This window comes from Antennarius striatus, chromosome 19 (assembly GCF_040054535.1).
Source record: "Antennarius striatus isolate MH-2024 chromosome 19, ASM4005453v1, whole genome shotgun sequence".
Taxonomy (NCBI): domain Eukaryota; kingdom Metazoa; phylum Chordata; class Actinopteri; order Lophiiformes; family Antennariidae; genus Antennarius; species Antennarius striatus.
The window spans coordinates 18,572,225-18,594,791 of NC_090794.1; the positions used below are offsets into that span (position 1 = coordinate 18,572,225).

At 44.6% G+C, this 22,567-nt stretch overlaps 1 protein-coding gene across 1 annotated transcript; it reads left to right on the top strand.

Annotated features, from left to right (window-relative positions):
- The first annotated feature begins 2,271 nt into the window (after positions 1-2,271).
- Positions 2,272-22,228, top strand: serinc1 (serine incorporator 1). Its single transcript, XM_068342659.1, has 10 exons — positions 2,272-2,394; positions 8,144-8,305; positions 11,866-12,059; positions 12,746-12,825; positions 16,169-16,306; positions 17,902-18,071; positions 19,142-19,232; positions 19,922-20,063; positions 20,202-20,426; positions 21,428-22,228. The coding sequence occupies exons 1-10, from the start codon at positions 2,356-2,358 to the stop codon at positions 21,564-21,566; spliced, it is 1,380 nt and encodes a 459-aa protein (XP_068198760.1). The 5' UTR covers positions 2,272-2,355; the 3' UTR covers positions 21,567-22,228.
- The last annotated feature ends 339 nt before the right edge of the window (positions 22,229-22,567 follow it).

Here is a 22,567-nt window from a genome sequence, read left to right on the forward strand (position 1 = left end):
ACTGCTACACTGGTCCTGTTGTCACTGCTACACTGGTCCTGTTGTCACTGCTACACTGGTCCTGTTGTCACTGCTACACTGGTCCTGCTGCTACTGCTACACTGGTCCTGTTGTCACTGCTACACTGGTCCTGTTGTCACTGCTACACTGGTCCTGCTGCTACTGCTACACTGGTCCTGTTGTCACTGCTACACTGGTCCTGTTGTCACTGCTACACTGGTCCTGTTGTCACTGCTACACTGGTCCTGCTGCCACTGCTACACTGGTCCTGTTGTCACTGCTACACTGGTCCTGCTGCTACTGCTACACTGGTCCTGTTGTCACTGCTACACTGGTCCTGTTGTCACTGCTACACTGGTCCTGTTGTCACTGCTACACTGGTCCTGCTGCTACTGGGTGGCAGTGGCTCAGTGGTAAAGCGGGCGGTAGAGCAGGTCGTCCTATGATTTAAGATCGGCGGTTCGATTCCCACTCCCGCCCCCCCCAAAATATACCCGGAGGTGAGCTAACAGTGGGAGGTGTCAGCTCATCTCCGGAGCACTGCCGAGGCACCCTTGAGCAAGGTGCCGTCCCCTTTACAAATTGCTCATTTGAGGCGCACCAAGAAGGAGCTGCCTGCCACTCTACCTCCCCTGCATGCCTACAGGCCCCTTTGTGTGTGTGTGTGATACAGGGGCCTGTACTCACATGTATGTATGCATGCGTTTGTAATCAGTAGCTAGAGTGTGCGTTCTTAATTTCCCTTCGGGGATCAAACCAGTATATAAAATTAAAAAACAAACAAAAACAAACTGCTACACTGGTCCTGCTGCTACGCTGTCTGCTGCTACACGGACTGTGTGGACCTTCTTCGCCGTCCAGCGAAGCCGTTACCCCGGGGAGTTGGACGGCGACACAAGCTCAGACCCCGGGGGGGGGGTCTCGCCAAGTAGGAGAGTTGAGTAAACACTGCACTTTAGTCATACCTATTTTATATTTTTTTAACTTTTGTGTTTTAAACAGTGCGTGAAGAAGTAGCTACTTGGGGTGGGAGTGGTTGGCCAAGGGTGGGACATTCTATGGTTCCCTTGGGTGGAATCTTTCACAGCGCCTTAACGGGGTGTAGCACGCCTTGTGCCGTATTTTAAAAGTTAGCCGTGAGTAGACTAGTCTTCATTTTAGTGTGCAGTGTTCCCTAAGTGTGTTTTAGATGAGTGACCAGTTTTGGGTGTAGTGGTTTTTTTAGTCAATGCGCTGGGGTTTATTCAATTTAGGGGGCTTAGGTGTTTCCCCCCCAACTATCTTCCTGACCTGACTATGCCCTTCCACGACTGTTTTAGGAACGACCTGTGTTAATAAAGTCTTGTCCTTTTATATCTCAACCTCCCTGCTGTGTGTCTGTTCGAGGGTTCCGACATTCCTGGCATTTGCTGCCTAGGTATACCACACACATATTACAATATATACAGTGATGTGAATTATATAGTTATTTTCTGTTTAACGTCACGGATTTTAGGTTATGTTTACTCAGAACACTGAATTTTCACATTTACTGCAGAAATCCTGATCAGAGACCTGCGGTGAGTCATTGATCATGGATTGATCAATGACTCGACTAGCTGTGCTGGTAGCTGAACAGTGAGACCGTAATGCTAAGTCTCTATATGTCGCTATTAAAATGCTCAAACACGTTTGCTTTATGAACTAAATTTCCATAATTTAGCTAATGTATATACAGTGCAGTGTTTTTTTGTCAACAGCTGCATGTGTGTAAGTCTTTCTGGAGCTGAGCGGTCCTTGGGAAAAGGCACGACGTGAGGAACGCAGTTCTCCTGCCTCATGGTAGGGGGCGCTGCTGATCCCGGGGATAGAAGAAGTGACATTAACCTATAATCTATCAGTGAGTCAGGTGCAGCCATTCATTTGTTTTCTGCTCCCCTTGTCTTACTATAAAAATGGAGGATCACATCTACACTAAAAATGTTTTTGATGCTTTTGTTCTGAAGGAGCGGCGCGTGGACGTCTTTAATAAGTAAACGTAACAAACGTAGGAAACAACGTTTGTTTGATCGAATGAGTTTGTGTGTGAATAATTGTGCTGTGAGGCTTCAAACATAACCCACTCACTGTCGGTGGTTAAATGGTGAATTATCTCCGCTGTAGGTTCATCATCTGATAGTGATCAGGTGTGAACCTCACACACTACTGGTGCTACATGATATTTACCGGCTAAGAAACGATGCTGCCGCTGTCCTGTGGGGGCAGCAGAGAGCGGATCTGCATCGACGTGACCCGAGTTGTGTTCAGAAGAAGAAGTCAGGAGACCCGTCCATCTTCTGAGGAACGTTCAGCTCAGATCAACAACAACCCGCCAACATGGGAGCCGCGCTGGGCCTGTGCTCCATGGCCAACCTGGTGAGGACCACACTGTGTGTGTGTGTGTGTGTGTGTGTGTGTGTGACCGGTGTGTGTGTGACCGGTGTGTGTGTGTGTGTGTGTGTGTGACTCCGCTGCTCACCGTTCATCATGACTGCGCAATAACACAAAGCACCAGGCCGCTGGCACACACACACACACACACACACACACACACACACACACACACACACACACACACACAGTAAACACATTACAGCTGATTTGCATTAATTTACCAATATTTGTCGATAATCGGTTTGCTCTAGTGTCACGTGATCATAACATCCTATTGGAATCGAACAGTGGAAGAGGAAAACGTGTGTGTGTGTGTGTGTGTGTGTGTGTGTGTGTGTGTGTGTGTGTGTGTGTGTGTTAACTACTTCCCGCGTCAGTAAACAGTGTGTGAGGGTTTCACCACAGGCTTGGTGTTGACATCCAGTGACGTCACCGTTAATGGTGAACACATTGGTGACTAAACAAAGGAGGGCGGGTCTGACGTCAGGGACGTGAATCGGTAAACATGCCGGTTGGTGACGTCACCAGAGGAGCTTTTCTATCACCAGTCGTGTGAACAGAAACATGTCGGGCGTGATTATTGTTACTTCACTGATAACGAGTCAGACCAACATCCCGCGACTCACCACGACCTACTTCCAGGTAGGTCAGGGTACCTGAAAGTAGTACCTGACTAGTGCATAGCCTTGACCTATGCAATAGCGTTGACCATAGATCAAAGCTATGGCGGAGGCGGATAAAAGCAGTGTCCTTGATCTATGGTCTTACATTGGTGGTGCAGCGCTCAATAACTTTCAGCTGAATAGTAGCAGCTTGAGAATAACATTGTGCATCCGCGATGCACTGGTACCGTGTCCGGAGTGTCCCCCGCCTCATGCCCGGAAGCTTTAGGGTCCCCCAGACCAGGGGGTTTAGACGTGACTGAGAGGGTGCAAATAATACAGATCACTCTCTGTGGGTTCATGTGTAATTACACGCCCCACACACTAGAGGGGGTGTAGTGTAATTACACACCCCACACACTAGGGGGGGTGTTGTGTAATTACACACCCCACACACTAGGGGGGGTGTGATTGTATGCAGATGATGTTTTGGTCACCATGACTGATTAACGCTGGAGAACAATTATCACACAGATTCTGTTCCTCTGGAGGAACCCTCAAAATATACTTGGGTAAACATTTGGGTTAACGTCTCTTTCTTTTTTAAACGTGACACACACACACACACACACACACACACACACACACACACACACACACACACACACACACACACACACACACAGGGGGCTTGTAGGCAGTGTTCCCTCTAATTGTTCACGTGTCTGGGCATACAGACCACCTCCCTGAGCACACTGAGGACCACTGAGAGCAGCATCAGAAGACTCTCTGTGGCCACACACCAGCATCACACCTGGGAAAGTTTCATGGCTTATTAAAACAATCAAGTTACAACTGCAATTCCCATCAGTTTACCTTTAATATAACTCATTTGGCCCACTTAAAATGAAAAAGACAAAACTCGTTGATTGAAGATTGTTCGTGACATTTGTAGTATGTTATGTGAGAGTCCTGCTTTGGCTTAGGTCGGGGAGGTCCAGTTTTGTCCTGGGTGAGGGTCTTGCTCTGGAGGACATGAGACATACACACCTTTCAGACATAACACTTTGTTCACATTAAAACATTCACATTTTCCACACCGAGGTGTGCTGTAGCCTGTGATACAGTGTTATTAGCATTTGTATTACCCATAAATGATCTATTCATAATATAAATTAATGATTAATATCCATAAATAAAACATCTTAATAAATGTCACTAGAATATGCACAAATCTGACTTAAATTGCACCTTATTTGTCACGTCTGTCCTTCTCACTTCTCCAATGGTTGAACACTCCGTCCAGGTTGATGGCTCCGTCTGCTTCTTGCTTTGACTTTATGTGCATCAGCTGGTCCAAATGTGTCGCTTCAAGACAATCTGAATGCTGTTTTGATATGATTCATCAAACTAAATCCTCTTTCACAATCTGCACTGGAAGCTTGAAATGTAGCACAAATATCCACAAGCTGTGAGATCTCCTTTAGCTCCTCACAGTTAAGTGCTGCAGCCACCATATCTGAGAATGGGCTGATTGTCCCCTGTTTGAGTTTTTGCTTCATTATGTACTTGAAGTCAGCATATTGACTGTTAATGGCCTCCATAGACTGTGGGTGGTGGAGAATGGCCTCATACCTCTTTGCCAGTGTAGAATGTCTGCTGATCCATAGTCAAAACTGATGTCTGAGCTCAATGCTTCAATGTCAAACGCAGACCACTCTTTTAATTCATCCTCTGGAAAACGAACACCCATGTGGTCACAGAGCTTACTAATAAAAAAAGTAATCCCATCAGTACTGCTGCCATCAGCTGATGAGGTCCCCATTGCCTCTTTGACACGGTCACTCCAGTGCACATCCTTCTCCTTCAAGTATTGGGAACGTAACTTCTCAATCTTTGCTCTTGCAAAGCAGTGTCCTTCCATCAGTCAGGTTGCGTCTTAGTAAAGTGAGGCAGAGTTGTGCTAGCTCACCTAAAATATCTCCCAGAGCAATGACGGTAACCTTGAACTTTGGGTCACTCAGCTTTTTGTAGCAGTACTTTGCCATTGGATCTCTGTTATCAGTGAATTCTCTTTGGCAGTATTCTTCAAGCACAGTGTAGTTATTCAGAACAGCATTCACAGCTTGGTGTCACGACCGCCATCGCACTTCATTCAGAGGCCTGAATGAAGTGTCTCTTCATCAAGAATCTTTGCTAGGGCCTCCAATTTGCCCTTCCTCACAGAGAGAAAGTGGAATATACCGTTCTAAGAAGAGTTTCCACATCTCGCATCAAAGGCACATCTTTCCACGAATCATCAATGCCCAAGTCCTCTCTATGGGCCACACAATGTTGTTCAGTTAGTTGTGGTATTTGGGGCTTCAACAAAGCTGCAACTCCGTTGTGTTTTCCTAGCATTACTGAGGCACCATCAGAGGTCAGCATTACCATTCTCTGCATGTCCAGGCCATGTTTGGAGTAAAACTGAGTTATTGCCTACACAATATCCTGAGCAGTGCATGCCGTCAGCTGGATGATGCCACCAAACACAGTTTTATAGCTGACATCTTTTTCCTCCCTGAATTTGATATATATGACTAGCATTTTGTGTACTGTTATGTCTGTGCTCTCATCTACTATCGGGGTATGCCAGGGTGTGTTTTTGACCGTACACATAGTCCCATTCTGCACTATCACATTGATGGAGTTCACAAATTCAAAGGCATAGTTTTTGCTTCGCCAGCTTTGTGGTATCCTCATATACTTTGCCATGTGATCGTGGATTTGTTGAACTGACAGCATTGATGCATTCATTTTGATGGCAAGTAAAATATTGTCAATGAGAACTTTAACTTGCTCAGGGTCAGATTTTTTTGTGTGTGACGGCTCGTTCTTTTCCTCCCACTCGTTTGCGCTCTCCCGCAACAATGTATCAATCCCTTTTCCCATTTTGAGTCTTCATATAACTCCAACATCATTCAAATGACTTTTCTGCTGAATGTGTCGCTTCAGGTAGTCCAGCTTCCATTCCACACAAAAAAAGTTATATATCTAATACATTTGCAATGCGTTCACTGCGCTGGATAGGTTTTCTTTGTGCGCAATTGCGCAGCTTAGAGGGAACATTGCTTGTAGGCAAGTTATGGGGATTTAGAGCAGCTCCTTCATGGTGCGCCCCAATGAGAAGCTTATAAAGTGGACGGGGCTGGCTCAAGAGCCCCTTGGCAGTGCTCGGGAGGTGAACTGGGACCCACTACCAGTTCACACTCTGAAATGTTTTGCCCAACACGAGTCTTGAGCCGGCCACCCTCCGGTGCCCAGGCCTAGACTCAGTGGACTGAGGTACTGCCGCCCTAGGGGAAGAGGAAGGTGGTGATTATTGTAAGTCTGACATCAAGTTGAAATCAGAATCCTTTAGTCATTCCTAGAGTCAGTGTTCATCACAATCAGTTTAAACCTCATTTGTGAAATAAATCTGAGGAAATAAAAGGTTGATGTCCAACTTGAACCAATGAAAACTGGGACCACAAACTTCCTTTTTTGTTTAGTTTGTAAAATACTTATGGATAGGTAGAGAACAAGTTTTGATTCACTGCTGACAAGTTTAGTAGTTTTATGCCTGACTAAAGATAGTACAGGTAGTCCTCAACATACAAAAATAATTGGTTCTGAGAAGTTGTTCGTAAGTTGAATTGTTTGTAAGTTGTTAATTACATTTCAATCTATCATCCCCATCTGAGTTCATTTAAATAATTAGGGTGACACGAGGGTGCAGTGGGTGGCGCTGTCGCCGCACAGCTAGGTGGTTCTGGGTTCAAGTCCCGCTCTGTGTGGACTTTGCATGTTCTCCCCGTGTCTGGGGGGGTTCTCTCCGGGTTCTCCGGCTTCCTCTCCCCCCCAAAAGCTGCTCATTTGGATGCTCCACAAAGGGGCTGCCCGCCACTCTACCTCCCCCTTTGTGTGTGTGTGTGTGTGTGTGTGTGTGTGTGTGTGTGTGTGTGTGTGTGTGTGTGTGTGTGTGTGTGTGTGTGTGTGTGTGTGTGTGTGTGTGTGTGTGTGTGTGTGTGTGTGTGTGTGTGTGTGTGTGTGTGTGTGTGTGTGTGTGTGTGTGTGTGTGTGTGTGTGTGTGTTCAGGGCCGGTACACACTATATGTACATGCATGTGTACTAACTAGAGTGTGCCACTAATTTTCCTGCGGGGATAAATTCAGTATATAAGATCAAATTTAAAAAATGGATGGATAAATATCATTACTGCTTCATCCATCCATGGATGGATGAAAATGGATCCGTCCATCCATCTTCAAACCTCTATCCAGATAGATCTGCTTGTCCTTCCTGTTTCTCTGTGTTATCAGTGAGGTGATTACGTCATTGATACCCAGAGCTGTTAAATCAATCCACTGGACTTTCACAAAGTTTCTTGAAGACCTTTTCATATTCCAGCGACCAGTTGAAACCCGTCCGGCTCCTCAACAATGGTTGATGGGGGTGTCAGGGGTTGTCAAAGGGGGTCGTTGAAATTTTAGTTTCACTGAGCCTTTGTACACCACTGAGGGTCATTAGCATGAGACACATCATGAGACACATCATGAGACACGACATGAGACACATCGTGAGACACAACATGAGACACATCATGAGACACATCGTGAGACACAACATGAGACACAACATGAGACACATCATGAGACACATCATGAGACACAACATGAGACACGACATGAGACACATCGTGAGACACATCATGAGACTCATCATGAGACACAACATGAGACACATCATGAGACACATCTTGAGACACATCATGAAACACGACATGAGACACAAAATGAGACACAACATGAGACACATCATGAGACACATCATGAGACACATCATGAGACACATCATGAGACACAACATGAGACACATCATGAGACACAACATGAGACACAAAATGAGACACAACATGAGACACATCATGAGACACATCATGAGACACAACATGAGACACATCTTGAGACACATCATGAGACACGACATGAGACACATCGTGAGACACATCACCTCCTGAGACATTCTTCTGGGGCATTTCTGCAGGACCTGATTGTAAAGAGGTGAAAGAACATGTAATTAATACCTATTCTGATCCCTTCTGTATGCAGATCCCCTGCCTCTGTGGCAGCGCCCCCTGCCTGCTGTGTCGATGCTGCCCCAGTGGAAACAACTCCACTGTGACTCGCCTCATATACGCCTTTTTCCTGCTGCTGGGAGTGGGCATCGCCTGCATTATGCTGATGCCTGGAATGGAAACGCAGCTAAAAAAGGTTCGTTCCTTTAATTATATTAATGCATTTGAAAATAAACTGTGACAGAATAAGAAAAAAATATAAAAAGGCAAGAACTGTAACGCAGTTATGGGTCGTCCTCCAACCACAGTCAAATTACTGTATTTTCCGCACTATAAGGCGCACCTAAAAGCCTAAAATGTTCTCTCATAAACCCGTAGTGCGCCTTATAATCCGGTGCGTCTTATATATGGATTAATATTCATATTAATATTGGTTAAAAACATGATCGCTGAAAAAAAGCCGGCAGTCTGGCTGCCAGTGATGCTGCACTCCGCCACCAGGGGGCCCCCTCACAAGGCACTCGGGCCCACGCCCCCTAACAACGGTAGTCAAGGGGCGTCACCGAAGTCCCGGCTCTGAGCTGCCGTCAGACGGTAGAGCAGACTGTAGGAGCACCGGTGGTTACGTAGGAAAACTCGAGGAACTTTCAACAATTCTATGAATAAAGTCTGACTGACTGATCTCAGTATTTCTAACTATCTGGCGTCAGAAATAACCCACTTTAAACTGAATTGGTCTAAAAACCCCATTGTGCTGTCATCTGGAATCTAGTGACGGTCCATTCTATTAGTCTGTGGAAACACACGGAGAAACTGGACTAAAGGTGAATAAAGACCCTCAAAGCTGAACTTCCAGCCTTTTCTGAAATTTCAAGAGCAGTCACTGCTAGACAAAGGTGTCAGGTGTGCTGCATTGATTTACAAATGTAGTTGATAGATCTGGGGGGGCAGAGGGGCGCATTCAGGCTTGTGTATTCTGTCTGCAGCGACCTGTGAGATTCACGGCGGTGAGACACCGACGTTAAAGTCAGTTCTAGGAGTAAAACAGCGTCACGTTTGACAGTAAATTATCAGCCTGACATTAAAAACTAGTTAAAAATTGTTGAGGACACACAGCAGCAAATAGCTGCACCTCACCTCCGACTAGACTACCGATCGATCGAAACAATATTTAATTAATAAATGAAGACGAACGTCGGAGCTTAAATATCTGCTTTGAACTTCAGATCAGGAAATAATCCGCTCTGTTGGCACTGACTGCACTCGTAATGAATTTAACCAGTTTTTAATGTCAGGTTTTTAATATGTGTGTTGACTTCTTTCTAAGATGACAAAGTGATCAAGTGATCAGGTTTCCTTGATGAGGCTCAGAATGTCTTATTGATATAACAATAGGGGCAATTCAAAGGTAGTCAGGAAGTCATGAATGCAATCATGACTGTCTGAGCAGCGCGGCTCTATCTAGTGGACAGATTGCGCAACTACAGCCGCTGCAGTTTATCAAATACAATTTATTTATTTTTATTGTGTGCGCCTTATAATCTGGTGCGCCTTATATATGAAATAAATTATAAAACAAACAAATTATTGAGGGTGCGCCTTATAGTGCAGAAAATACTGTAGTCCTGATATTTTTCAGAAAGTCCAACACATATTTATAGAAATACTTCATCATCACGATTTGTAAAAACATTAACTGACAGTGGTTATGATGAAATTAGATAAATATATTTGTTTTTTGGCATTTCAGTCTAGCATTCAGAGGAAAGCATCATGTTCATCACACCACAAAAAATGACAAACAAAAATGAGAGCATAACCCATGGTTCAAAACATTTAATGAAATGTCACACAGATGCACAGATTTACCCAAATGTGTAACTGTACTTATTGTTAGCGTTTAAAAGACAATATTTTCTCATCTAGATCAATGGTCCCAAACCTTTTTAGCCCCACGACCGGTTTCATCTGAGACAACATTTTAACCGACCTAACCCTAACCGGTCTTCATTTGCTGGATAATCGTTAATGACACCAGGACATCTGGAGTCTAATAATACATCATCTGCAGTTGTTTTAAGTAAAATATAGACATCAACAGACAATAAACAACCTTTTTTAATAAATTGATAATCAACACTGGCCTTGCACCAGGAGCTAGTGTGACTAAGTCACCGTGGCTCAGTGTAAAACACAAAAAGCCACATTCTGTGTCCAAGACAGCGGCTTGTTACAGCAGCAAGTAAAACTAACAAGTAAACATTGAATAATATTTGTATGACTGTATCTTCACATAGTGAATGGAAGTTTTCAATTGTTGGGGGGTGTTAAACCACACTAGTTATAGGGGTGTGTTGGGGGATACCCCCCCGTATGGGGGATCGGGGGCCCCCCGGGAAGTGTTTTAGAAAGTGGGGTTGTTTTCCTGCTCTCTGAGGACAAAATCTTGTGTTCAGTTTCCCTCCAAAAACCCACTAAAGCCAGCAGCTGAAGCTGAACTCTCTTTATTTCTGTCCTACTTTATGCAGGAATGAATGTGAGATTCAACCATTGAAAACTTCATTCACTCTGAAGATACAGTCATACTAAATATTACTCAGTGTTTACTGGTAGTTTACTGAGACTAGAAGACATTTTAACTTTGACTTAGACACCATTGGTATGTCAGAGTTTAGTTTATTATTTTTAAACTCAATAACATGATTTTTCATTTCAATTTAAAAAGACATATAAAACATCAAGCGAGGTGAAAACACATTTACATCATCGCTGGTTATTCCTGCTGGTCAGAGGGAACAAAAGTCTAAGACTACAAACAAGTATTGATGATATCTTTGATTGACCTTCTGATCGGTCTGTCTCCACTCCCCCCCCCTCAGCATTCATTTGTTTATTAATGAGGACTTTAACACAAACTCTACTAGAAAACACTGGATTCTTTTGATCGATGGTCCTCTCCTTGTCTTACACAAATTTGCGGGTTCAGCTCGGAAAACAACAATATTTTTGTTTTTCATCGGACGAGAGGAGGTCATGACCCGAGTGCATATTTAATGATCGGGAGCATTCGGGTCACTTCGGCTAAATTCCGTCGGCATGCGGAAATAGCGGCGCAGGCAGAAATAGCGCCACTAGCGAGCGAAAAAGTATTAAGTTTTAGCCTTTTTTCCGCCACTGTGGCTACACAGTCTAACAACCTTGTAGCCAATCTGGAATTTACTTCGCCTATAGCGAAGTGGCGAATGGCTAGCGCAAGCCCAGAACAATCTCTCTAAACAAAATTATATATTTTGGAGTGAAAATTATTTTTAATAATAAATAATTATATTAGAAAACTTGATTCAAGTGACTGATGAGGTTTTAATCTGAAATATAGTGACTTACAATCGGTGTGTTCACTGTAGGAGGAATACTGATCATTTCTATATAAAATGGTGAATGAGTCAATCAAATAATAATAATAATATTAATAATAATAATTACTGGAGCCCTGAACTTGTTTCTCTGCAACCACCCGGTCCCATCATGGGGTAACGGAGACAATGACGCCTGAAGTGTGTAGATGTAGATGTCAAATACCTTTTTACTGTCTTGGGCCTCCAACAACTCACATTTGTTGTTTTGAAGTAGATCAGATGAATGTTGTTGAGAGAGGAGAATCACAAACAGGACCTCTTATAGGTAGATATTGTAGAACTTTATTGATCCCTTTATTGATGGTGGCTAGAGACGGTGATGTTTTTTTGTACGCTGTAGATTCCAGGTTTCTGTGAAGGAGGGATGGGCTCATCTCTTCCTGGTGTGGAGGGTCACGTGAACTGTGATGTGCTGGTTGGCTACAAGGCTGTGTATCGTGTGTGTTTTGGGATGGCGATGTTCTTCCTGCTCTTCTCTCTGCTCATGATCAAAGTCAAGAGTAGCAAAGACCCTCGAGCTGCTCTGCACAATGGGTGAGTAAAAACCCCGTTTCCTTCCAAGGCCTGTCTGATCAGATGAAAAATACAGACCCCGCATGTAAATAAATATCAATACTACTGAATCAATCGATCACCTTGAGTTTAGGACAGTAAAACATGGTGAATCCCTGCTTTTGTTCAAATCCCTGTCCAACACCATCCAGTAGATGGCGTCAGGCGATGGACGTCGTCCTCCCTCTGAACCCTGGATATTAGGTTAGAAATGATTGTTTTCAGGATCATATCTGCAGGCTGTGCAGGTGGTCTCAACATTTTGCTGATGTTGTGACCGGCCCTGACCAGGCAGTAAGAAGTCAGTAATGTGAAGAACAAGCAGACGATCACCGAACTGGGGAGGCAGGGAGATACAGAGGATATTCTTTTATTCTTGCAGTAGCAGCTTGAACAGCGACACACACTCCAAACACACATCTAAGCGACACACCAGTGGCATCACAGAGAAGGGAATTTATTTTAACAGTGTTGTATAATGCCTTTCTGAAAGAGACGTTTACCCCCCCCACCACCACCACTTCTCACCCATATTCACTGCAGTCTGATGGTGTAGATTAAAACAACACCAGGGAACCTGACATTGTTGTTAGACTGAGTAGAGAATGGTTGGAAGTGACTGTTTGCTGTTTAATCCTATTTTATATTTCATTTTTTCTTTATTCCAGATTTTGGTTCTTTAAGTTTGCTGCTGCTGCTGCGATGACGGTTGGATCGTTTTTCATTTCAGACGGTCCCTTCACTACGGGTAACTGCCACCCTATTACCCTTCTTCTCTTCATTGTAGCGTAACTAGGAGTGTCTGCAGAGTGTCTACCTCATGGAAACGGTGAATAGCAGATCTCATAGGAATTACTTTACATAAGACATCATTGGAATGTACATATTCTACTCAAACACCACCGATCTCAAACTGCAGGCACACAGCCTTTTCAATATGTTGATCTCAGCTTGTCAGGAATCCCTCGTTTATTCGCTTCAAGACACGCGGCTTAACTAAATCAGACTTTTAGTAGGTGGTCATGTGATACCCTACATGCATGTATATACAGTATTTATATTAAATATACATGCGTGAACAATTTTTATGTCTTATTGCAAGGACCAATGATCATAAAACAATTTCCTACAATATATGGCTACAATATAGCAAGAGAGGATTAACACATTGAATTACATTATATACGGTTTTATTCAGAAAATGGAACAGTTTTCGACACAGTTGTTCCAAACGGTTCGTAGCCCCATGGGGGCCAATCAGACATCACTAGTGATGGGGGCCAATCAGACATCACTAGTGATGGGGGGCCAATCAGACATCACTAGTGATGGGGGTCAATCAGACATCACTAGTGATGGGGGTCAATCAGACATCACTAGTGATGGGGGTCAATCAGACATCACTAGTGATGGGGGCCAATCAGACATCACTAGTGATGGGGGCCAATCAGACATCACTAGTGATGGGGGCCAATCAGACGTCACTAGTGATGGGGGCCAATCAGACTCTTCTTCATCTAGCTGATACTCCCTCACACACCTGAAATGAGAGCGCCACTGCCACCTACTGTAGTGGATGTGCAATTTTTTTAATATACTGATTATAATCCCCGCAGGGAAATTAGTAGCACACTCTAGTTAGCTCAAATCAAGTCATGCATATACTGTAAATACACTCACCGGCCACTTTATTAGGTGAATGTATATATAGTATATACTGTGTATATATATATATATATATATATATATATATATATATATATATATATATACATATATACATACACAGTGGGTACAGAAAGTATTCAGACCCCTTTAAATTTCTCACTTTGTTTCATTGCAGCCATTTGCTAAAATCAAAAAAGTTCATTTTATTTCTCATTGATCTACACTCAGCACCTCATCTTGACAGAAAAAAACAGACATGTAGAAATTTTCGCTAATTTATTAAAAAAGAAAAACTGAAATATCACATGGTCATAAGTATTCAGACCCTTTGCTGTGACACTCATATTTAACTCACATGCTGTCCATTTCTTCTGGTCCTCCTTGAGATGGTTCTACTCCTTCATTGCAGTCCAGCTGTGTTTAATTAAACTGTTTGGACTTGATTAGTAAAGGCACACACCTGTCTTTATAAGACCTTACAGCTCACAATGCATGTCAAAGCAAATGAGAATCATGAGGTCGAAGGAACTGCCCAAAGAGCTCAGAATTGTAGCAAGGCACAGATCCGGTCAAGGTTACAAAAGAATTGCTGCAGCACTCAAGGTTCCTAAGAGCACAGTGGCCTCCATAATCCTCAAATAGAAGAAGTTTGGGACGACCAGAACTCTTCCTAGACCTGGCCGTCCAGCCAAACTGAGCAATCGTGGGAGAAGAGCCCTGGTGAGAGAGGTAAAGAAGAACCCAAAGACCACTGTGGCTGAGCTCCAGAGATGCAGTAGGGAGATGGGAGAAAGTTCCACAAAGTCAACTATCTCTGCAGCCCTCCACCAGTCAGGGCTTTGTGGCAGAGTGGCCCGACGGAAGCCTCTCCTCAGTGCAAGACACATGAAAGCCCCCATAGAGTTTGCCAAAAAACACCTGAAGGACTCCCAAACAAGATTTTCTGGTCTGATGAGACAAAGATTGAACTTTTTGGCATTGATTCTAAGCGGTATGTGTGGAGAAAAGCAGGCACTGCTCATCACCTGCCCAATACAATCCCAACAGTGAAACATGGTGGTGGCAGCATCATGCTATGGGGGTGTTTTTCAGCTGCAGGGACAGGACGACTGGTTGCAATTGAAGGAAAGATGAATGCAGCCAAGTACAGAGATATCCTGGAAGAAAACCTGTTCCGGAGTGTTCAGGACCTCAGACTGGGCCGAAGGTTCACCTTCCAACAAGACAATGACCCGACGCACACAGCTAAAATGACAAAGGAGTGGCTTTGGAACAACTCTGTGACCATTCTTGACTGGCCCAGCCAGAGCCCTGACCTAAACCCAATTGAGCATCTCTGGAGAGACCTGAAAATGGCTGTCCACCAACATTCACCATCCAACCTGATGGAACTGGAGAGGATCTGCAAGGAAGAATGGCAGAGGATCCCCAAATCCAGGTGTGAAAAACTTGTTGCATCATTCCAAAGAAGACTCAAGGCTGTACTGGATCAAAAGGGAGCCTCTACTCAATACTGAGCAAAGGGTCTGAATACTTATGACCATGTGATATTTCAGTTTTTCTTTTTTAATAAATTTGCAAAAACTTCTACATTTCTGTGTTTTTCTGTCAAGATGGGGTGCTGAGTGTACAATCCTGAGAAATAAAATGAACTTTTTTGATTTTAGCAAATGGCTGCAATGAAACAAAGAGTGAGAAATTTAAAGGGGTCTGAATACTTTCCGTACCCACTGTATATACAGTGTATATATATATATAAATGTGTGTGTGTGTGTGTGTGTACAGGCCCTAAACACACACGTGGCCTGTACTCATGCAGAGGAGGTAGAGTGGCGGGCAGCTCCTTTATTGGTGCGCCCCAAATGAGCAACTTGTAAGGGGGACAGCGCCTTGCTCAGGGGCGCCTCGGCAGTGCTCCGGAGATGAGTTGACACCTCCCACTGTCAGCTCACCTCACCCTTATTCTAGTACGGCAAAAAAAGCATGTTCCCCAGGGTCACACACCCCCCCCCCCGGAATTGCCCCACTATTTGAGACACTGCCCTTAGTCTGACCTGTCACCCAGGACCTGTGTGTCAAGGAAGACCCCAGCAGGAGCATGACGCCCCTCCAGGGGGAGAGTATAGTCTTCAAAACATTTAGAGGGGTTTGTGTGCAGCCTGTTAAGTGGCTCCGCTGGTGGAGCTGCTCGTCCAATCAGGGTGGATCAGTGAGGGACCTGCTGGTGTGTGAAGGTGTGTGATTGTTCAGGTGGACTGGCTGCCACGTGTTCATCAGTTGCCCCAGGGCAGCTGTGGGTACACACCAGGTACCATCACCAGGCATGAATGAGCAGTGAATGAATGATGGACCCACTATGAAGCGTCTGAGTGTCCAGAACAGAGCCGTCTAACCCCCCCTAACCTGACCCCCCATGTGTTCAGTGTGGTTCTACGTGGGCATGGCCGGGGCGTTCTGCTTCATCCTCATCCAGCTGGTGCTGCTCATCGACTTCGCCCATTCCTGGAACGAGTCCTGGGTGGAGAGGATGGAGGAAGGCAACTCTCACTGCTGGTATGCAGGTATGGTGAACACACACACACACACACACACACACACACACACACACACACACACACACACACACAGGACTCTATTGGAGGCTCACCCCTCATTCCCACCCCCACCCCCCCACAGCTCCACACAGGCGTAGACCAGTCCCATCGGGTCAGGTCATCTCAATGTAAACTTATATATGGTTGTGTTCATAATAACGGCAGTGAGTCTAAAAATTCTTCAAATAATTATTAGCATTGGGGACACTTCAGGTTCTATTTCAAAGTGAGAAAAGGAGAAAGTCATTGAATGATAATATTTTACAGAAAGTCAACAAACAAAGTTTAATAAAATAATAGCGGTGTTGGCATCTTTCTTTAAAACTCAACATTTACAACAAACTAAGAAATGCTTGTAGATCCAACTTTCCTGAGAATCCTAAACTGAGGCCCCGCCCACACGATGACGGATTTTTAAAAAAATGCAACTTTTTAAAAACGCATCGAAAACGATTCGCGTCCACATGATAGCATTTTCAAAAACATGTCCGTCCACACGTAAACGCAGCAGTGCGTTTTGAAGACGGTTATAAGCATGCAAAACCATGTGGTGGCAGTATTGAGTCAAATTTTATCCAATAGGAATCCTCCGTGTTTTTCAAAAAATCCGTCATCGTGTGGGCGGGGCCTAATGTTTAGTGTCATAACCACAGTTTCTGATCACTGCTTCACATCTGTGGTTCATTTCAGTGTTGGGGGGTCGTCTGACAGACTGTCTGTGGCCCTCAGACCCAAAAACAACAATCTGACCCCCATCAGTCCATTTCTTTAGTCCAGTCAGTGTGTTCTTTGGTAAACTAACCGTTTCAGTACATGTCTGTTTTTAACAATGAGACTTTGTGGGGGGGCTTCTTGCTGGTAGCTTGGCTTCACATAGACGTCTTCTGATGGTTACAGGACTCAGAGACCACCTGAGATCTTCTCTGGTCCTCCTGGAGATGATCACAGGCTGAGCTTTTTGAGCCAGTTTGGTTTTTCTCCGATCTATTCTTGAAGGTTTTTTTCTTACCTTTCTGGATTTGGTCATTTTAAAGCGTTTGACATCATTTTAGTGGAACATCTATCAGTTTTTACACTTCTTTATAGGTTATTTATTACCTCTCTTCTTCTGAACAATACCTTGAACAAACCATTTTACTGTGTTTCAAGGACAAACATGCAGCCAACATCTACAGCACCAGTTACCTTGATCCTTAACTAATACCACCTGATTAACAGCTGTTTTTTTTAAATAATCAATGACGTCACTTATTGAACTCAGCACTGCTATTTTCTGAACATGATATTTGTTGACTTTCTGTAAAATATTATCATATTTAATGACTTGTTCTACTTTTCTTGCTGTGAAATAGAATGAAGTGTCCCCAATGCCTTTGTGTGCATTAATGGACTTATGTCCACTTTGTGTCATCTGTATTTAATCTGTGGGGACAGTATTTGGATCTTTTCTATTAGTGTGTCCACAGATAGGAACACGTCTCCACACACAGTGAACACGACGTCATCTCTGAACCCTGATGTCCCAGTTTTTATACGTGTGAAATGAGGTTGTGTTTTCACAGCTCTGCTGTTGGTCACCACGGTGAACTACGTGTTGTCTCTGGTGTCTGTGGTCCTGTTCTACGTCTACTACACACACTCTGACGGCTGCACGGAGAACAAGGTCTTCATCAGCATCAACATGCTCCTGTGCCTCGCCGCCTCCATCGTGTCCGTCCTGCCTCAGATTCAGGTCTCTAGCTCGTTATTAATACTTACTGTATACCGGATGTGTGTTTAATGGAGATGTGGACTAAACTGGGAAATGTGCCACTTCCTCTCTTCTGCTGCACCACACTATTTGATTTTGTCCAATTCGTGAGGCACTAAAGATAAAGCACACTGGCAGCACCGGTCCAATGTGTGGCCTTAGTTCTGAGGGGCTCTCAGCCTCACATCTGATGGTGTCTGGTTCACCTCTTAGTTGGTGGGGTATGTGAGATTTTTTTTAACCCGGGGGGTCCCACACAGGCTTGTCCATCTTTGTTGGTGATAGTTTGTAAGGAACACTTATAAAGAGATATCAGGAGTTGGGTTGGAATGATTTGATGCGGGTCAGTGTTCTTCAGGCTGGGACACACGTTTTGACAGAACCACCATCGTCAGGCAGCGTTTGGAACCCTGAAATCTCCATTATGTTGTGTTTTAGATTCTGGTCATGAGACTCACCTGTGTGATTCACCTGTGTGATTCACCTGTGGGATTCACCTGTGTGATTCTGTCTGATTAAAATCAGAGGGAGGGATGGATGGAGGGATGGATGGAGGGATGGATGGATGGATGGATGGAGGGATGGATGGAGGGAGGGACGGATGGAGGGAGGGATGGATGGAGGGAGGGATTGATTGATTGATTGATTGATTGATTAGATGATGGCTCACTGTTATTCTCCAGATAACCACACACACACAGAGACACAGGCGGTCTAAGGAGACTTTTCGCCCCACAGGTGTGTCCATCTTGGTGAGGGTTAGGTGATGGATACGTAATCGCAGTGTGTTCAGTGTTGGTGCCCCTCACACTGTTTGATAGGACAGTTGAAGTCGGCCGTTACATGTAGACCATCAAACAAGAAAATGGTCACAGGTGTAATAGGAACCTGGAGTTATATGTGATCGGTCACCTGTAATATATGTAAGTGATTAATGAAGAAATAATGAAACAATAATGAAGCAGTGATAACAGACTGGATTCTTCCATCAGGTTCTTCCTGGTTCTAACGCCTTTCAGGGGGGGTGTACTAATGATGTCCTCTGTGTGCAGGAGTCCCAGCCCAGGTCTGGTCTGCTGCAGTCGTCCCTGGTTACCCTTTACACCATGTACCTGACGTGGTCTGCTATGACCAACGAGCCTGGTAAGAAAACGATCAGAGGACCCCTTTATCCATCATACATTTCCTTTGTCCTCCTTTAACAAGTAGGTAGCAAATCTGTACCCCAAGAAAGACATTAAGTCGGGTTTAGGGGTGTCTGTGTTTACCCAGGAGAAGACATGTTCATTAGAAAGTTTCCTGTGTCCAGTGATCAAATAAAGCCTTGGGAATGATGGATTAGAGACAGTGGTGATGGATTAGAGACAGTGGTGATGGATTAGAGACAGTGGTGATGGATTAGAGACAGTGGTGCTGAACAGAAGACAGAAAGTGGAGCTGGAGCTGGAGGAAGTGAAGATGTTGAGGTTCTCCAGGAGTGACCAGGTTGGATCAGAACTGAGTTCCTCAGAGGAACAGCCAAATTGAGATGTTCTGGAGACTCTGATGGTTAGGACCCGTCCAGAGGAGAGATGGTGAGGATGTTGGTGAAAGGGTGATGAGGATGGAGCTGCCAGGAAAGAGGAAGACCAGGCAGAAGGTGTGTGGATGTAGAGAGGAGACCTGAGGGCTGCTGGTGTCAGAGGAGGATGAAGATAAACCAAAGATGAAACGCTCTGTGGGGACAGGATGAGACGAGAGGACAAGAAGAATCTTCAGTTCAATGTTTGTCATCAAGTGAATCCTGTTTGTTTGTTTGTTTGTTTGTTTGTTTGTTTGTTTGTGTCTCACAGACAGGACATGTAATCCCAGCCTTCTGGGGATTATCGGTCTGAACAGCACCAGTCCAGCGGGTCAGGACCCTGCCGTGCAGTGGTGGGATGCCCAGGGCATTGTGGGATTGATTCTGTTCCTCATGTGTGTCCTCTATTCCAGGTGAGGAGGTCCCTTTAAGAGTAAATGTAGTTTAATTTCTGTTTATTACTAGTTGTTGCTCATGAATATTAATGATCCACCTGTTTCAGAAGCAGGTTTATGGACCACCTCACCTTCCTTTAACCCTTTCTCCCTCAGCATCCGTAACTCGTCCACCGCCCAGGTGAACAAGCTGACTCTGACCAGTGACGAGTCTGCTCTGATCGAGGACGCCCCCCAGACGGACAGCTTTGAGGAGGGCGGGGGTCTGAACAGAGCTTTGGACAATGAGAAGGACGGTGTCACCTACTCCTACTCTTTCTACCACTTCATGCTGTTCCTGGCCTCCCTGTACATCATGATGACCCTGACCAACTGGTACAGGTACGTTCACGGGGGCACATTTCAGCAGTAGAGCATAAAAAATGACGCCAAGTCAGAACCACTGGAGGTTGTTGAAGTGGAAAGGATTAAGGTTAGGGTTAGGGGTTAGGGGTTAGGGTTAGGGGTTAGGGTTAGGGGTTAGGGTTAGGGTTAGTGTTACGGTTAGGGTTAGGGGTTAGTGTTAGGGTTAGGGGTTAGTGTTAGGGTTAGGGGTTAGTGTTAGGGGTTAGGGTTAGGGGTTAGTGTTAGGGGTTAGTGTTAGGGGTTAGGGTTAGGGGTTAGTATTAGGGTTAGGGGTTAGTGTTAGGGTTAGGGGTTAGTGTTAGGGGTTAGTGTTAGGGGTTAGGGTTAGGGGTTAGGGTTAGAAAGGGGAATTGCAGGACAATAGACGTAATGGCAGCGCGCGTTTGTTTGTATCTCTGAATGTTCGTAAGTACGTGTGTGTGTGTGTGTGTGTGTGTGTGTGTGTGTGTGTGTGTGTGTGTGTGTGTGTGTGTGTGTGTGTGTGTGTGTGTGTGTGTGTGTGTGTGTGTGTGTGTGTGTGTGTGTGTGTGTGTGTGTATGTGTGTGTGTGTGTGTGTGTATACTGTATATGTCCACACACAGTAATCCCTGCTGCTGCGTCCCACAGCAGGGTGGTCCAGGCAGGTGATGAACATGAGGAGTTTCCAGGCCGCTGTGGGTTGATCTGGTTCCTCCACACACTCCTGAGGCTCCTGTGTGTTCAATGAATCAACCATTAACTTGTTTCTTCTAATCTGAATCATCCAGTCCACCAAACAAGAGTCAACGGCACAACAAGCTGTTTGACTTCGAAGAAGAAAAGATTTGTCACATTTTCTTTAGGCCCAGCAGATACTGAGCTCTTCTGCTCCTCATGCGTGTTCCTGACACGCGTGTTACCGGAGTCACAACGAGGGGCCGATTCATCAACAAAACAGGGAATTTTTATTTCTTCAAGCCTCTGATAAACGGTTCTGTCTGTCGTCTCCTTCTTGCAGTCCTGATTCCGACTACAAGGCCATGACCAGTAAGTGGCCCTCGGTGTGGGTGAAAATTTGCTCGAGCTGGATCTGCATCTTCCTGTATGTGTGGACACTGGTGGCCCCCCTGGTCCTGGTCAACAGGGACTTCGACTGAAGACACGCTTCAGCTCATTGAGGTTTTCCTGCACCTGTGTTGTTTTATCACGCTCAAGAAACCCGTGGGTTTTCATTGTGTAGTGGTTATCCATGCTTTTGCTATTGTAAATAGATTATATGTGTATTCCTAGAAAAGGGTCACATTGTTTTTCTCTTCTAAAACAGTAGTGCATGCTTTTCCTTTAAACATTGATGGTGATATTAACATTAGCTGGCTTTTCTGAGGAGAATCATGGCTTTTCAGTGAATCTGTGGGCAGCAACAGTCAGACCTGTGTCTCAGAAGGACTCCCATCATTGAGATGTGAGGAGCACAGCGCCTCGTGTTTCACCCGCTTCACTTACCAGGAAGGCAGTTCTTTGTCGTGTTGTCAGTGATATATTTATCTCTTTGTTAATGCCAGAACACACACACAACACACACACAACAAACACACAACAAACACACACAACAAACACACTGCTGTTGCCTCTGATCGTGCTTGACTTGTAACTTGGACATTAAATTGATTTGAAAACAAGGTATTCTGACATTAGCATGTAGTTTATGACAGACGTGACTGTGCATGTGTTCTACCCTGGGCTTTTGTTGTAACGTGTTTTTTCCCTTGACATGTTAAAGTATTGAAAATCCTTTAATAAAATGGGTGAAAAAAAAGCCTGTTTTGGTTCATGTGGTCTTTGGTAATGTTCTGTACCTGAGAACTGAACTTTCACTGCATTGACTCAACAGAAATGTGTTGCAAGACTCACGAAGGGCCTGGAGACATGGAGGGTAGAGCCATGGGAGCTGTTTGGTGTTTGCCTTGTTCAGCGACACCTCAGCAACGCTCTGGATGTACACTGACAGCTCTTCAGCTCCTTCATGCAAAATATGTCTTCCAAGGCCCTTCCATCCTGGACATCAGCTGAATAGATACGGTGGTCCTCCTCAGGGGTAAGGTGTTGCTCACCACCAATAATGTGCTATTAAGGAGAACAGCATGTAAGTATGCATGTG

Coding starts and splice junctions, on each gene's coding strand:
- serinc1 (XM_068342659.1), top strand. CDS start 2,356: ATGGGAGCCGCGCTGGGCCTGTGCTCCATGGCCAACCTG. Junction 12,826..16,168: donor AGACGGTCCCTTCACTACGG/GTAACTGCCACC, acceptor CCATGTGTTCAG/TGTGGTTCTACGTGGGCATG. Junction 19,233..19,921: donor TGCTATGACCAACGAGCCTG/GTAAGAAAACGA, acceptor TGTGTCTCACAG/ACAGGACATGTAATCCCAGC.